This window comes from Nuphar pumila, chromosome 10, assembly GCF_984573655.1.
Source record: "Nuphar pumila chromosome 10, dmNupPumi1.hap1.1, whole genome shotgun sequence".
NCBI lineage: Eukaryota > Viridiplantae > Streptophyta > Magnoliopsida > Nymphaeales > Nymphaeaceae > Nuphar > Nuphar pumila.
This window is the reverse complement of record NC_143258.1, coordinates 91,759,883-91,775,085: the sequence shown is the minus strand read 5'-3', so window position 1 is coordinate 91,775,085 and position 15,203 is coordinate 91,759,883. Positions and strand designations below refer to the sequence as shown.

The 15,203-nt window shown below is 41.5% G+C and overlaps 1 protein-coding gene across 1 annotated transcript in view; it reads right to left on the bottom strand.

The window, feature by feature from the left end:
- Positions 1-287: 287 nt before the first annotated feature.
- Positions 288-15,203, bottom strand: part of LOC149827350 (callose synthase 7-like) — a 131,287-nt gene continuing 116,371 nt past the window's right edge. The window contains 6 exon segments of the mRNA XM_090019298.1: positions 288-689; positions 866-1,051; positions 1,838-1,888; positions 1,990-2,787; positions 3,111-3,340; positions 3,433-3,545. Of these exon segments, the coding sequence (XP_089875424.1) occupies positions 465-689; positions 866-1,051; positions 1,838-1,888; positions 1,990-2,787; positions 3,111-3,340; positions 3,433-3,545 (1,603 nt within the window). The 3' untranslated portion in view covers positions 288-464.

Genomic DNA, 15,203 nt, shown 5'->3' with positions numbered 1-15,203 from the left:
TCTGAATCCCGCTGAGAACAGTGCATCAAACATGCCCTAACAGGACGTTCTAACCAAAAAACGGCGGTTTCTCCCCTTGTCATAAGGTCGAAGCCGGGTGTACTCCCCAGATGGGCAGGGAGGACCACAAGGGTTTTACCAAACAAGGCCAGACAATCTTAGGTCAGTGATGGGGTCTCTATGACATCACCCCTCAAAAAATACCACATTTTTTTAATTTTTGAATCAAATAGCATGTTTTGATCATTTAATATAAAAAATATATTTCATTAATAAATATTCCCAACAAATTTGACATATTGTAACAGTAGTTGAATGTTCATCATGCACCCGAAGAAGCAACCAAGAAAATGCAACTTCAGCACATCTGTCCTTGGATTTACGTCAAGAACAAAATCAACATGGTAAACAATTTTCAAAAGCAGAACCTTTTAACACTCTGTGCATGTTAATTGGAAGACTCGCTAATCCTTCTTCCCAGCAAGAATTCTGGAGATCTGCAGCCCCCTGCTGAACGCTTGATTAAAGAGCAAGCGTGTCTGGAACTCTGACATGAAAGGGAACCACGAGAGTACAGCTATCGGTGCAAATATTATGAGCCCCATTACATACTCATAAATTCTTGCTAACTCCTTGATGGACTCCCAAAATCCAATACCTCGGACCGCAGGCCTGCATGCTTGACCAATCTGGTAGACAATCACACAAGCATGGAATTAGTGAACAAGCGCTCACACAGACATGACCAACCTGGTAGAGAATCACATAGGCATGGAATTAGTGAATAAGTGCGGTCAACAACACACCCTGACACCACACACACAAGCTTGCAAGCACCAATTTGAGAGAGAGAGAGAGCACTCACAAGCAAAAAGGCCCATCCTGTTGGCAAGAAACCAAGCAAGCCAGCAAACACATCTGAGATGGTAAGGCCACAGACTACGAACAAGACTGTGAGGACCGATACAAAGCCGAGGAAAAGCAGTGCTTTCAGAATCCTGAACATTAGCTGGAAATCGGTACCAAATTTTCGTCTACCCATTGATACCATCTAGCGACAAAAGCAATTCAAATTTATCAGTCAACTTAAAGTTATTACAAAAAGTTAAACAAAGACCATCAGCCATATATTTGACATGAGACCAAGGCAGATCAGCATTCATGAAAAGACTTGCAATCTGATCCGTTTTCATTTTTTACTCAGAGTTTTTTCTCATCACTTCCCCCATTTTCTGCACTGGGAATATGATTAGAACTATACTTTCATCAACTATGGCAATCACATTTCCTGCAATTCAACCTCTTGAACAGCTTGAAGGTATCAGCACAAAAAGCTTGCAGTAACATCATCATGCATACCAACGGGGGCTCCGTCTGTTTAGTAGGAGCAGTTTGTGCAAGTCACCATATGTTGGGACGTTGCAAGTTCGAACCCCATTGGTATGGGTGGTTGAATAACTTCCTGGTTGTATAGCCACCAGTAGGGCTTGTCTACTGGAAACTAGGCATGGCCTTAATCCCCCAGCTTGATCATCAAAAAGAAAAAACATCATCATGCATACAATAATTTGACAACAGTGCACATGGCATCAGGCTTTCTTGCTGACCTCCCAAACAGAGAAATTAACAATTGTAGGAGTCAAACAACAAAATCATACAGAAAAGAAGCAATAAGGTAGAAGAATAAAACATACAACTAAATGTTAGCCCCCTGTAAAGGCCAGGCAAAGCTCATTGACAAGCCTTTCTAGGCCATCTCAACAGGGCGGAGGGCTCTATTACTGGCAGAATTGAACAGAACAATGTCATGTCAACAACATAAGCTCAGGGGACATACCTTCAGGACCAATAAAACTGTGGCCATGACCAGCCATGACAACCCATACACCTGGCAAAATAAAAACAAGATTCACTAAAGCAGGAAAGAGAAGAGCCAAGACAAATGCATCAATGCAATACCTAGGGATTCACCACATTCAGATGACTTACAAGAATGCTCTTGCTATGATGGGCTATGTTGAGGTGATAAACAATGCCATACTGATAAATGAAGAAGCGTAATGCCAGAACTATTTCCAGAATACGACCTCTGATATCTGTATATTTAAGATGAGCTTGTTCCTCATCCCACCAGGCTTCCCAACTCCTCTCAGACTGAATACCAATGCCCCCACGGTTTCCAACCCATCTTGTCCAATCTGTGAAATCGTCTACTGTCTTCTGCCATTCAAACCCAGATGGGTTGAACACAAATGGTGCAAACAGCCAAGATGCAACCAAGAACCACATGGAGAATGTGACAAAAAGATAAACATTTGAACTATAGTAAGATGTCCCATAAACCTGGTATACAATCAATAGGATCATCAACTCAAGTCCCTTAACAAAGTGACTGCGCGAGTACATACGATAATTAGCAGAAAATTTTAAATGAACCACTCCAAACCCACGACCAGTAGATCTGTATTTGGTGCCACCATGCAACATGGTCCTCCCATAATAGTGAGCTTTAGTTCCAAGCTGGAAGGTGAAAAAAACAGGGGCCAGCTGCAGTTGCATTATGATAAATTCACCAAGGGCTGTACCAAATCCTTTCTCAAGTCCAATCTCCATCACCATAGGAAGCACAAGCAATAAACCCAGCTGGAAGACAGATTGAGTAGCCAAAGCAGATTCAAGAGATTTATTTTGTTTGATACTAGGATCATCTAGTATCGCCCTTTCAAGACCACTCAACACCAAATATAAGCGTCCATAAAGGAAAACATAGACAATCAACACAGTCACCTACAAAAAGAGTGATACAGTTAGAGCTGGCATCCAACGTGTTCACAAAATTAGCCAAAAAATCATATTAAATTGGAGATTGCCAAAATCTATTGTCTGGAAACAATAATAGAAAAAAAACCAGCATTCACTAAGGTTCCATCAAAGAATATATGAAACATGAGAATAGATGCAAAAAACTAACCAAGATGCAAAAGAAAACAAGATGGCCCATATGCAATTGTCAACCTTGTGGAGTTATCTGACCAAAACTTGGCCATCTTTTTAAGTACTAGAGCACTAAATGTGGAATGACAAAAAAGAAAAAGGCAGAGAGAACATACCATACTGCTGAAGTAAAAACCAACTGTTGTGAAGTAGAAAGATAACATCCTATAGAAGTCGAAACGGTGGCCTAGTCGATAAACATCACGGCTCAGAGTCTGTTCTCCATTTCCATTAGATACCTTTGCTTCAAATAGTGATATTTGATTCATTCCAACATCACGCCCTTTTCCCACTTGCACATATTCATGATGAGTAATATTTCCTCCACGAAGAATAGAATTGATCCCTATATATATCAACATTATCAGCCTCAGACATTACAAAGTAGACAACTAATTGAGTTATGATTGGCGACAAAAAAAGAGAAGCAAAAATTACCTGAAAATATGTCCTCGCTCAGATTGATACCTTTTGAAGCTTTACTAATGCCACCTCTTGTCAGGTGAAATATCCTATCAAAAATATCAGGATGCCCATAATGGAACCGCACTCTGAAATGTCATCAACAAATAAATAAGTAATCAAATAAACAACATAAAATATATTCCTTTAATAAATATTCATAAGTAGAGTAATTCCATGATTATAAGCAGTGCTCCTATTAGGCGTGCCATGCAACATGATGGATAAAGAAAACTATGGGCTTAACTGGTATACGAACCTGAGATTCAGCGACCCTGATGCACAAGCATATTGAGCCCTAGTAGTAAAAAACAAAATTCTAATGTGACAGATTGTGGAAGGGCAAAATTTGGTTGTTAGAACACATAAACATGGATTTCATTTTTTTTAAAGTTGCTGGTAATAAAATGTAAGCATTGTAAGGTGAGGGTATTTGCCAAGCCAGATAGTGTATCATAAAGCACATATTGCAAACAGAGGCAATCTTCAAAAACTAAGGAAATAGTTCAAATTTCCAATGGCATTGGTGACAAGTGTTCAATATAATATTTATAAAACACATGCAATAGAAACGTGCACAACCTAAATGTTAAGATACAGGGTAAAGACTACGCAAGACCAAAATGAAAGGGAAAGTGCTGCATAAAGAACAACACTCCCTCACATTCAACATTCTTATCTAATAGATAACGTGAAGAATGATATTGGTATTCTCTCCATTAAGGAAATCTCCTGTCCTGCAGAAGAACCCACATTAAACCAGAAACCTACTCAGACACTTCAAACTCGTTCGGTAGAAAAAATAGCAACTTAGAATTTTGTTAATTGAGCCAAGCTTCTTTATGCCAGGTCCAAGCTCCTGCAAGTTTGGGTCCTTGAATGCACACATAGACATGAAAGCTCCTGTTAAGTCCCCTAGGCAGCATTCTTATGAGTGAGCAGGTGCAACACCATCTACAATTTATGCCGGTGGCCAAGCAGATGCTCTATCCAGCAAAGCATGACAAGTTGATGACTTGATGGATGAAACCTAGAGTTACACAACACGATGAGCCCTCATGGGTATTCAAGTATTTTGCCGGGTTAAGAGAGATAGATTTATCAGTTAGATTGGCTGAAATAAGTGTGGCAGTGCATCAAATTTGTTCAAATATGTTTCATGTTTAGAAGCACAAGACTATAAACAATATTTGGTATAAATCACTTTGCCAATATGGATCCTTCGTAACCCTGATTTTACAATGTCATAGGTTACCATTTTTATCCTTTAATGCAAAAACTTGTATTGTATATCTCATTTGTATTTTTTTTAATGGCATTTTAGGAATCATAGTTTATTTCTATAAATGACAAATTAGATATAACTTGCACAAGTTCTGTAACTAACAAGATTAGAGTGTAATTTCAACCTCATTTTCTAATTTTAGAGGGACACAAGTGTCACAATAGTGATCAGGATGGTCAACGGCATTTTTGGAATTGAAGTTAGATTGTGTTCATTAACGACATGTTGCTGTAATTTATTGTAGTAACCCGAGTAAAAAAAATCATTTGGATCCGGACCCGGATCCGACCCGGGTGATGAGTCGGCTGCATGCTTTTAAAAGCACGTAGCGGCGAAGGGGGGAGGTTATCGAAACCTCCTTCCCCCTCTCGCATCTCAGTCTCTACATTCTCTTCCCCCCGACCGCCTCTCTTTCTTGCTTATAAAGTGAAGCGAGAAGGGGACGGGTTTCGATACGAAACCCTCTCCCCCTCTGTCACCCTCTCGATCTCTCTCCCCCGACTGACTCCCTCTCTCTGCGTTGCCGAGCACTGCCACCAATGCCCCCTCCTTACGGCGAGCTCCCTTCCGACGAGCACCTTCCGGCAGCCTCCCCAGGTACGCCCCTTTTCCCTCTTTGCTCTCTCGTCTCTTCCCCGATCCCCTCTCTTTCTCCCTCACCTTTCTGTTGCGTAGGGAGGGGTTCAAGCCGCCTCCCTGCTGCCCTAAATCACAGGGGAGGGGCAAAGCCCCCTCCCTGCAACTCTTTTCAGCGAGGGAGGGTTGAGCCCCTCCCTGCGCCGTTTTTGGTAAGGGAAGGGCCGAGCCCCCCTCCATGTGCCACTATTAGGAGGGGAGGGGTCGAGCCCCCTCCCTGCTCCTTACTCCCCGTGGGGTCACGGGAGGGGTCGAACCCCCTCCATGTGCCCACTCTTAGCAGGGGAGGGGCCGAGCCCCTCCCTGCTCTCCTGTGAGGAAGTATATGGTTCAAGACCAGGTATACCATCTAGGGCGGAATTCCTTGTGAGGTTGTACATTTCCCAGATCGGGTAATCCGGCTAGAGTGATAGAATCTCTGTGAGGATGTACACTGTCCACGAACGGGTAGCCGCAAAGACGGTGAACTCCTGTGAGAAAGTGTATGGTTCAAGACCAGGTATACCCTCTAGGGCGGTAATTCTTTGTCAGGTCATATATCTTCCGGACCGAACGATCCGACGTGGATCTTGTGTTTTTGCTTACCATAAAAAGTTATGGTGAGTTGTGATGATCTTCTAAGATTGTTTGAGATGACCAGTTATAAATCTATAGTTTTGGCTTTCTGCTTTAGCATGATTACATACAGGACTCAGATGTAAGAATCGGATCGTTAGCGATTTTAGATAATGATCGTGTCTTGGACCTTTTATGAAAGGGTGGGTTTTTCTGAGAAGTATGATGCCTTAGGTGAGTCATAACAGGTGACAGTTGGCCGCGTAAGGCCTTCAGAGATGGGAATAGTTTAAGGTTGTTCAGGACAAAGAGTTTGTTAGAAATGGTGAGAGCGACAAACGATGTCCTGGTAATGATTAAATGTAGAGACCTCGTTCTAAGAACAAGCTAGTTGCGTGGTGGTTCACAGCTTACGATCAATTGAATTGTATGTTGCGTTTGTCAGTTGCACTGCCTACGCATTTGAATCGCTTACCTTGTTGCACTGCTTACGTTTGCAGTGCTTACTCGCTTGCTCTACTTACCCGTTTTGCACTGCTTACTTGCTTGAACTACTTACGTTATGCACTGCTTACCTGTTTAACTGCATATCTATTTTAAACTGCGTAACCTACTGAATTAAAGGTACTTAATTCAGTTTCCTGTAGTCTCTCTTGTGCACCTACTAGTTTTTCACGAAACTAATCCATTCTATGGGTACAGTACACCACGGGCAATGGCGCGATTGCAAGATGACTTCAGGACTTCTTCTTCTTGCTCTTAGCTCGCATCCTGGACGTTTTGGGTTTGTAACGGATTTTCCTTGGAATATCCGAATTTTGTGAGTTTCGGTTCTTTTAGCTAACGTGCCCAAAGTTGCCAGCTTGCCTTTCTGAATTTAACAAAAGAATAGTCTTCCACTGATTTCATAATCAAACTCTGTAGGAAAGAGATTTTTCCTAGTCTCATGCATGTTTTCTGAAAGGTTTGCAAGTTTGAAATTTTGGGGCGTTACATTTATATTACTCTTAATGGTTGTTTGTAGTTGACCCTGAAGGGGCCATAATATAAATAAGATTCCCGACTCCCTCTCTTTGCTAGACCCCCGATTCCCAGCGCACCCCTCTCATCTCTCTCTCATGTTCATGTCGGGATCCCCTTCGTCAACCCTCTCGCCGGCGCTCAGAGCAACTGCTACCCACCCCTCAGGTATGTTCTCCCCCCCCCTGTAAAACCCGAGAATTTTCGTTACAAAATATTTTAAAAATATGCAAATTGGGCCTAGATCCACATTTCGGATCTAGGACCCATAAAGGGGTAATTAGGATTACATGATATCAAACAAGATTTAATAACATTAATAATAATAAATAGATAAAATTTTATTTATAAAATTTAATTATTTTTATTAATCCGAGGATCCACAGTTGGATCCATTTGGATCCAACTTGTGGATCCATATCGATTGGGGCCGGGTTACGGGTCTCGGGTCCGGACCTGAGCCGTGCCCCTGTAGCAGCCCTTTTAAAAGAAAAGGGCAACCCGATAAGGGTTGCCCGATAATGTTGTAACAAAAAAAGAAAGGGGGGGGGGGGGCAGGAGGGGGGTTACGCAAGGCGTAACCAACCCCCTATCTCGGCATGGAGGGGGCCGATAAAAGGAGTGGAGAGAGGGGTTTTCCCTCTTCACTCGATCTCTCTCTCTCCCTCGTCTCTCTCTCTGTCGAGTTGGGTGCGCCGGAGAGATCGCCGAAAAACCTGCGGCAATGTAACGCCCCAAAAATCCAGGAATTGTAACTTTTTAGAATAGTTCAGAAAGCTTTGAAATCATACAATAATCAGAGTTTAAATAATACTTCAGCGGAAAATGATATTTTTAAAACCCCAAGTCAATGGACCTTGAGCGCATTACAGCGTAAACTTTCCTTTTGTCAAATCCCGTACAACCATTGAAATCAAATGGTTTAGAAACGGAGTTTCAATAATTGAGAATTCGTTTGTTGAAACCAAGAAGAAGCTTACTAAAACAGTTTTATTAACTCACGGTTTAATAAAAGAGAAATTTTGAAACACACTTTATACCAAATTTACCAACATGTCCTCAGGAGCGAAACGTCAGGAAAAGAGCTCTATCTTGACCTCATCACGCCATCGCAGACTGTATTACCTATCCAAAACCTGCCCATAAAATGGGTCAGTTTCACTAAAAACTGGTAGGTGCACAGACAGGACAATATTGAACATAATTAAGCAGAATAATTTAATATGTCAAGTAGACAGGCAATTATATAGTAATTTAATTTCAACAGATTCACAGAGCAACTATCATAAGCACAATACTAAAATTATTACAAGCATTTTACTGACACAAGTAGGCTAACTATTACAAGCAAAGCACTGCACAAGAAAGTTAACTAGCAAAATACAATGCTTTATCAACCACACACACAATTCCATAAGTATTGAACCTGTTGTACCCTATAACTTTCATACGTGCATAATTGAACACATTGTGTGATCGGATTTAAATTATGTTTCGATATTAACTGGCCAAGCGAGTACGCACAAGGCACGACTCTAGAAACAGCCTAGACTGATCCGGGGGTTTATTATGCTATGTATTTTATGATAACCCGGATAACTGACTGAGTCCGCACCTAAGGGGACGGTCGGTGACCAAGAGAGAAATCCCCAAAGCAGCATAAACAATGGATGCATCCCAAACATGGAGAGCTACCACCTAGGATAATTATGGTAGTCTTATTCCCCTAACTCCGATGACTGGGGAAAACCGAGTCTTTTGCTCGTGGGGTGGTTGTTAACAACCTGTCCATCGGAGTCTTTGTACCTTCATGTCCTCTCTCCTGACAGGAGTCAGCGATTCGAATGAGTACATCAGGGGTAGTTAACTGAAGACCTATTCTACATACTCTGGTCTTTCGACCAACTCGAGTATCTTGCCGGTAAAGGCGAAAACATCACTTATTTAGGTGATCACAACATTTTGTTATTTGCACTCATCGAGGTTGCCGCAACCTACTTATCCAATCATCGCAACGTAAGAAGACGTACTTGTCAAAAAGTACGGTCGTACTTGTCAAAAGTACGACTACAATGAAAGGGAAATGGTTTCACAAAAGAAACCCCAACAGATCTTATCTGCAAAAGAATTAATACAACACATCCTGGCAAGATAAGTCTTGAATTCAATTCAACAACATTTTTCATATTTCATGATGCAAGGTCATCTCGGATCTCTCGTCCGATCAACAAAGTACTTAACATGTTGTGCATGTCTAGCTATACTAAACCAGGGAGGTGTGTGGGCTTCTCAAAAGGAACACCCAACACACAACTTCATAACGATCCAAAGAATAAAGGAGTGCTCATTTGACACGATTCATCCTTAAAAGCCATAATGCCACATTAAGTCATTCACGCAAGGCACAACACTATCAAACTCGCATCCAAAATTTATCTTAGTATCGACATGTGACACTAGATTGATAAATAAAGAATGGGTCCTTCAATAGAACCCCACTCATTCATATGCTCATGCCCCTGATCGGGGTTATAAAATATTCCTCCCAAGTCCGCACACTTGTTCAATACTTATGGAATTGTGTGTGTGGTTGATAAAGCATTGTATTTTGCTAGTTAACTTTCTTGTGCAGTGCTTTGCTTGTAATAGTTAGCCTACTTGTGTCAGTAAAATGCTTGTAATAATTTTAGTATTGTGCTTATGATAGTTGCTCTGTGAATCTGTTGAAATTAAATTGTTATATAATTGTCTGTCTACTTGACATATTAAATTATTCTGCTTAATTATGTTCAATATTGTCCTGTCTGTGCACCTACCAGTTTTTAGTGAAACTGACCCATTTTATGGGCAGGTTTTGGATAGGTAATACAGTCTGCGATGGCGTGATGAGGTCAAGATAGAGCTCTTTTCCTGACGTTTCGCTCCTGAGGACATGTTGGTAAATTTGGTATAAAGTGTGTTTCAAAATTTCTCTTTTATTAAACCGTGAGTTAATAAAACTGTTTTAGTAAGCTTCTTCTTGGTTTCAACAAACGAATTCTCAATTATTGAAACTCCGTTTCTAAACCATTTGATTTCAATGGTTGTACGGGATTTGACAAAAGGAAAGTTTACGCTGTAATGCGCTCAAGGTCCATTGACTTGGGGTTTTAAAAATATCATTTTCCGCTGAAGTATTATTTAAACTCTGATTATTGTATGATTTCAAAGCTTTCTGAACTATTCTAAAAAGTTACAATTCCTGGATTTTTGGGGCGTTACAACTTGGTATCAGAGCCAGATCAGAAAGAAGTGAATCTTGACTATTGAGCATCCCATCGCGCTGTAAGTAAACCTTTGATATTTCATAGCATGTTTAGACTAAATGATATTCTTGTCTTATTCGTAGTACCGTTGGATATATGGATCCGGTTACTGGTTCTAATGGTAGTCGCGGTAGGAGCACGCGTAGTGTACGTGGCCGTTCCGTAAGGGGCGGACGTGAGATGTTCGGGGCTGGTTACTGGGCTAACCGCCCTCCTCTACCCATTTTTACGGATGAGAAAGGCTTCGCACTACCGATCGCCTACCAGATACCCTTGGCAGCAGCATGGGCTGAAGTGCATGCTCGAGAAGGTGGTTTCGCGCCTTCACACATTCAGGTGCACCATCAGACACCACAGGAGTCATCGGGAGATTTTGTTCCCCCTGAGTTAGCAGAGGAGTGTGGTTTCTGCGGAGAAACAGGCCACACCATGGATGCTTGTTTCCACAAGGCTGAGCATGACGACAAGATCGCAATTTCGACTGCCGGCGAGCAACCGCCACCTCCGGCAGACCCAGTGGGCGGTGTATCACCCACATATACACCTGCGACGGATTCTTCAGATTATAGTCTTGGCTCATCGGAATATACTCCGGCGACGCCTCTTTACGGGCAGGAGCCCTCCTACGATGAGCCACTTCCCTTCACCCCTAAGCGCAGATTCAGGCGCACAGGCAATAAAAGGGAATATCTTAGGAAGTATTCTAGTCGTCCCTAAGGGGGAGGTATCACGCACCCAGTTTTGTTGGAGTCTGTGAACTCATTTATAACTGCGGAATATAACTTTTGCTTATGTACCAGCACAGCTGGATTCTAAATATTTGACTCTCGGAATAAAGATTTATGTTATTGCCTTTGTTTCTATACTTATACCTACTAGTTTGTTATAAAACTGGCCCATTTCATGGGCAGGTGAGGAGTAGGACTTCACTGGCGGCCGATGGCGTGGTGCAACGTGGATCAAGATTCATTTTCTTTCTGCTGGCGGCTTGGCTCTGGGACTTTTTGGAGTTTTTCTTAGATTTATTGAACTTTGGAATAAAAGACCCATTTTGTAATAAACTGCAGATTTTAATCGATTGCCTTATTTCTTAAATTCCTTTAAGATGTTGTACATGTGAATGATGGTTTTTCAGCTAACGTACCCAGGATTGTTGACTTGTGTCCCTTTCTAAATGTCTTCCGCTGTTGTTTTTTAAATATTAAACTTTAAATCTTTGAAAGGTTTTTCGATAAGGTTTTCGAAATCACAAGTCGAAATTTTGGGGCGTTACAACTGACCCCTGCCATGCGTGACCTGTTTGGCTGGGGCAAGGGCCCTGCCCTTCGCGTTTTGTCATGCAGGGGCCAAGGCCCTTGCCATTCGCTATTATTGTCAGTCAGGGGCCTAGGCCCCTGCCATTCCCTATTTCGTCAGGCAAGGGCCGAGGGCCCTGCCTTTTTTTTTTCTGTCTGGAAGGGGCCGGTATCCCCGGTCACTTAATCCTACCCTTGCTCCCGTCGCACCATTTGATTAAATTATCATTATTGAATACTCACCCTGTTGCAGACCTCGCATCGGAAACCCCCGCTCTGGCTCCGCGGCCCGAGCCTCGTATCATCTACACGCGTAGACGCACGCAGCTGCACGACATCCCGAGGTAGGGGAAAGTCGCACGAATAGTGTATATGAACTAAATAAAATAAGACTTCTGAGATAGAATAATTATTTTTGCATATTTGCGTATCTGAAGAAGTATGTGTTGATCCATGTTTTACTCTGTGTGATTCTTTTGAAATTGCATAATGTAAATTCTTTGGGTAGACTCATTCTAGAAAAAAATCAAGTAGTTTACTTGGCATGCCTGTTTACGTGTACAATTACTTAACTCATAATTGTCTATTATGCATGCTTGTTCCTTTGAAACTGCATACTTAAGATAGATTTTGTGAAGAGACTCAAAACCACTGCAATTGCCATTATAACCAAACCTTAAGGCAGGTACGGTATGAATTTTATGTAAGATCATGGAGGGTAATTGAAGGGTGAAATCTATACTTTACTGATTTTTGATATGGTAATATCGGCCTCCACAGGCCAATTGCTCAGAAAAGCAAAACATGTCATATAGGAACCAAAAGAATCATAAACCATTATGCTGCCCTCTCATCGTAGTTGTACCTCTGGGAAGGTACGATCGTACTTTTGGACAAGTACGTCCCATGTGGGTTACGATGGTGGGATGATGAGGTTGTGGCAACCTCGATGAATGCTATTAGCAAAAAGGCTGAGATCACATAAAAAGGTGACCATTCGCCTTCACAGGCAAGATGCTCGAGTGGGTCTAATTGACCAGAGCATGTAGGATGGGGCGGCGGTTAAGAAACCCCCGTCGTACCCATCCGATCTTCACGGTTCATCAAGGGAGAGGATGGATGGTACAAAGACTCCGATGGACAGGTTGTTAACAACCACCCCACGAGCAAAAGACTCGGTTTTCCCCAGTCATCGGAGTTAGGGGAATTGGGATTACCATAAATTATCCTAGGTGGTAACTCCCAGGCACTTCTGCAGAAGTTGGATGCATCCATGAGCTATGAATGCCTTTGGGGATTTACTCTCTTGGTCACTGACCGTCCCCTTAGGAGCGGACTCAGTCAGCCATCCGGGTTAATGAAAACACCTGACATAATAAACCCCCGGATCGGTCTCGGCTGTTTCTACGTTTCGCGTCTGTGCGTACCCACTGGCCAGTTAATATCAGAACTTAAATAAGATATTCATAAATAGATATAGATGACTGAGACTTACACTGCTTCTCTTTGCACTTATTACATTTGCTAGAATAGACTACAACTGCTTTAATTGCTTAAATATCATAATTGCTTATCTCATGAATGTCCTGTTTTATTTTCATTCTACTTATCTGTTCGTGCACCTACTAGTTTGTTATGAAACTGACCCATTTCATGGGCAGGTGAGGAGTAGGACTTCACTGGCGGCCGATGGCGTGGTGCAACGTGGATCAAGATTCATTTTCTTTCTGCTGGCGGCTTGGCTCTGGGACTTTTTGGAGTTTTTCTTAGATTTATTGAACTTTGGAATAAAAGACCCATTTTGTAATAAACTGCAGATTTTAATCGATTGCCTTATTTCTTAAATTCCTTTAAGATGTTGTACATGTGAATGATGGTTTTTCAGCTAACGTACCCAGGATTGTTGACTTGTGTCCCTTTCTAAATGTCTTCCGCTGTTGTTTTTAAATATTAAACTTTAAATCTTTGAAAGGTTTTTCGATAAGGTTTTCGAAATCACAAGTCGAAATTTTGGGGCGTTACAGGCAAACCGCAGGTTCGTCGTCGGCTACCTGCTGCCATCGAAGGCATCCAACGAGCACCCTTCTTCACGGCAGTAGCGTGGAGCGACACCAGCCGACCGTGCCTACGCGCCTCTAGCCTTCGATCGCCGGGAAACCCATCGGAAACAGGTACGGTGCTCCTTGGAATCGGGGTGAGGAATCGAACATAGGTTCGATTCCATGTGGGGGTTTGAGGGTAGGATTTGGGGTTTATGTCAACCCTAAACCTAAAACCCCAAATCTATAATTTGAGGGTTTCGGATTTTTCCTGATGAGGGGTTCGAACACGTGTGTGTGTGTGGGGGGGGGGGGTTACCGTGAGTAGCAAAACAAAAATTTTGTTTTTGGGGGTTTTATCTTTGTTATTTCGGCTGAATGGTTGCTGGAAATCCACCGTGAGGGGACGATCTGGGGTTTAGGTGCTTGGGGAGCCCCAAACCGTGAACCTTTGGTAGTAAGGTGGTTGTGCTTTTACATAAATATCGATTTCAAGTATGCCTTGTGTTGTTTGAAATTTCTTTTTGGGGATTTTCGATTATAATGTAGGATCTGTTGGGATTTCTATGTAACTTTTATTTTCAGCATGTTGTTATGCTAAAATCTATATCTCTTGGAAAATTCTGTATCCAAAGGTTTCTCTGTTAGGCTATTGAAAAAAAAAAGAAGAAGAAGGGGAATCCTGGCCATCCCCAGGCTGGTGCAAGACAGTATGAACAACATGGTCCTTGTTGCTTGGTGTATGATTCACATTTTGTTTTGATTTTACAACACCAAGGGGCTTTAATATGTATATACCGAATATAGGTTTAATATGAAAAACATTGAATCTGCACATTTGAACTTTGTACTATCTGTTTATGCAATTACTCAATGGGTTGTAAACTCTTAATGCAAAGGTATGACCATCTGTGACCTAATCATGTATAGTGTTAGGTTCAAAAAAATTGAGTAATCATTAGAAGTATATTTGCTAAGATAAATATCGGTTAGTGTTAATTGCCTACACTATTATGTTATGAACAATTTGTGTTAATTGAATAGTCTTTTAATGTTAACAGCATGCCTCTATACAGTTTGTGTCAATTGAATACTTTGGTGTATGCTGACCAGTTAATAGAATTGTATACCCTGTGACATTCTGATTATCATACCCCATTTTCTAGCATACCCTGTTATCCTCTGCAGTTGAACTGTATTGCAACAGTATGGCCTGCTTTCGCCATACTATTTTTTTTTATTGCACCATTATGAGTTTCTTTCACAACTCTGATTTTCTTGAAACAGTAGGAATTGACTTCACTTGATGAAAATAACATTGACTATTGGATTTTGTATTAGGTTACACCAGATCGTTTACTTTTCCCTACTTATGAATATTTGATATAGCTTCTCTTGAATGTCTTGTACTATTAATATGATTGCAAAGTTTGTTTGGTGGAGGTGCATACATGATGTGAATGCGTGCAGCCCTGACATATAAATTTCTAGATCCGGTTTATGTGCTTGTGTGTGGGTGATAACTCATGCTATGAATGGAAGGTTTCATGTATCTACATTATGGGACATGTTTAATTATCATGCATGTATGATTTGGTTTCAAGTGCATGTG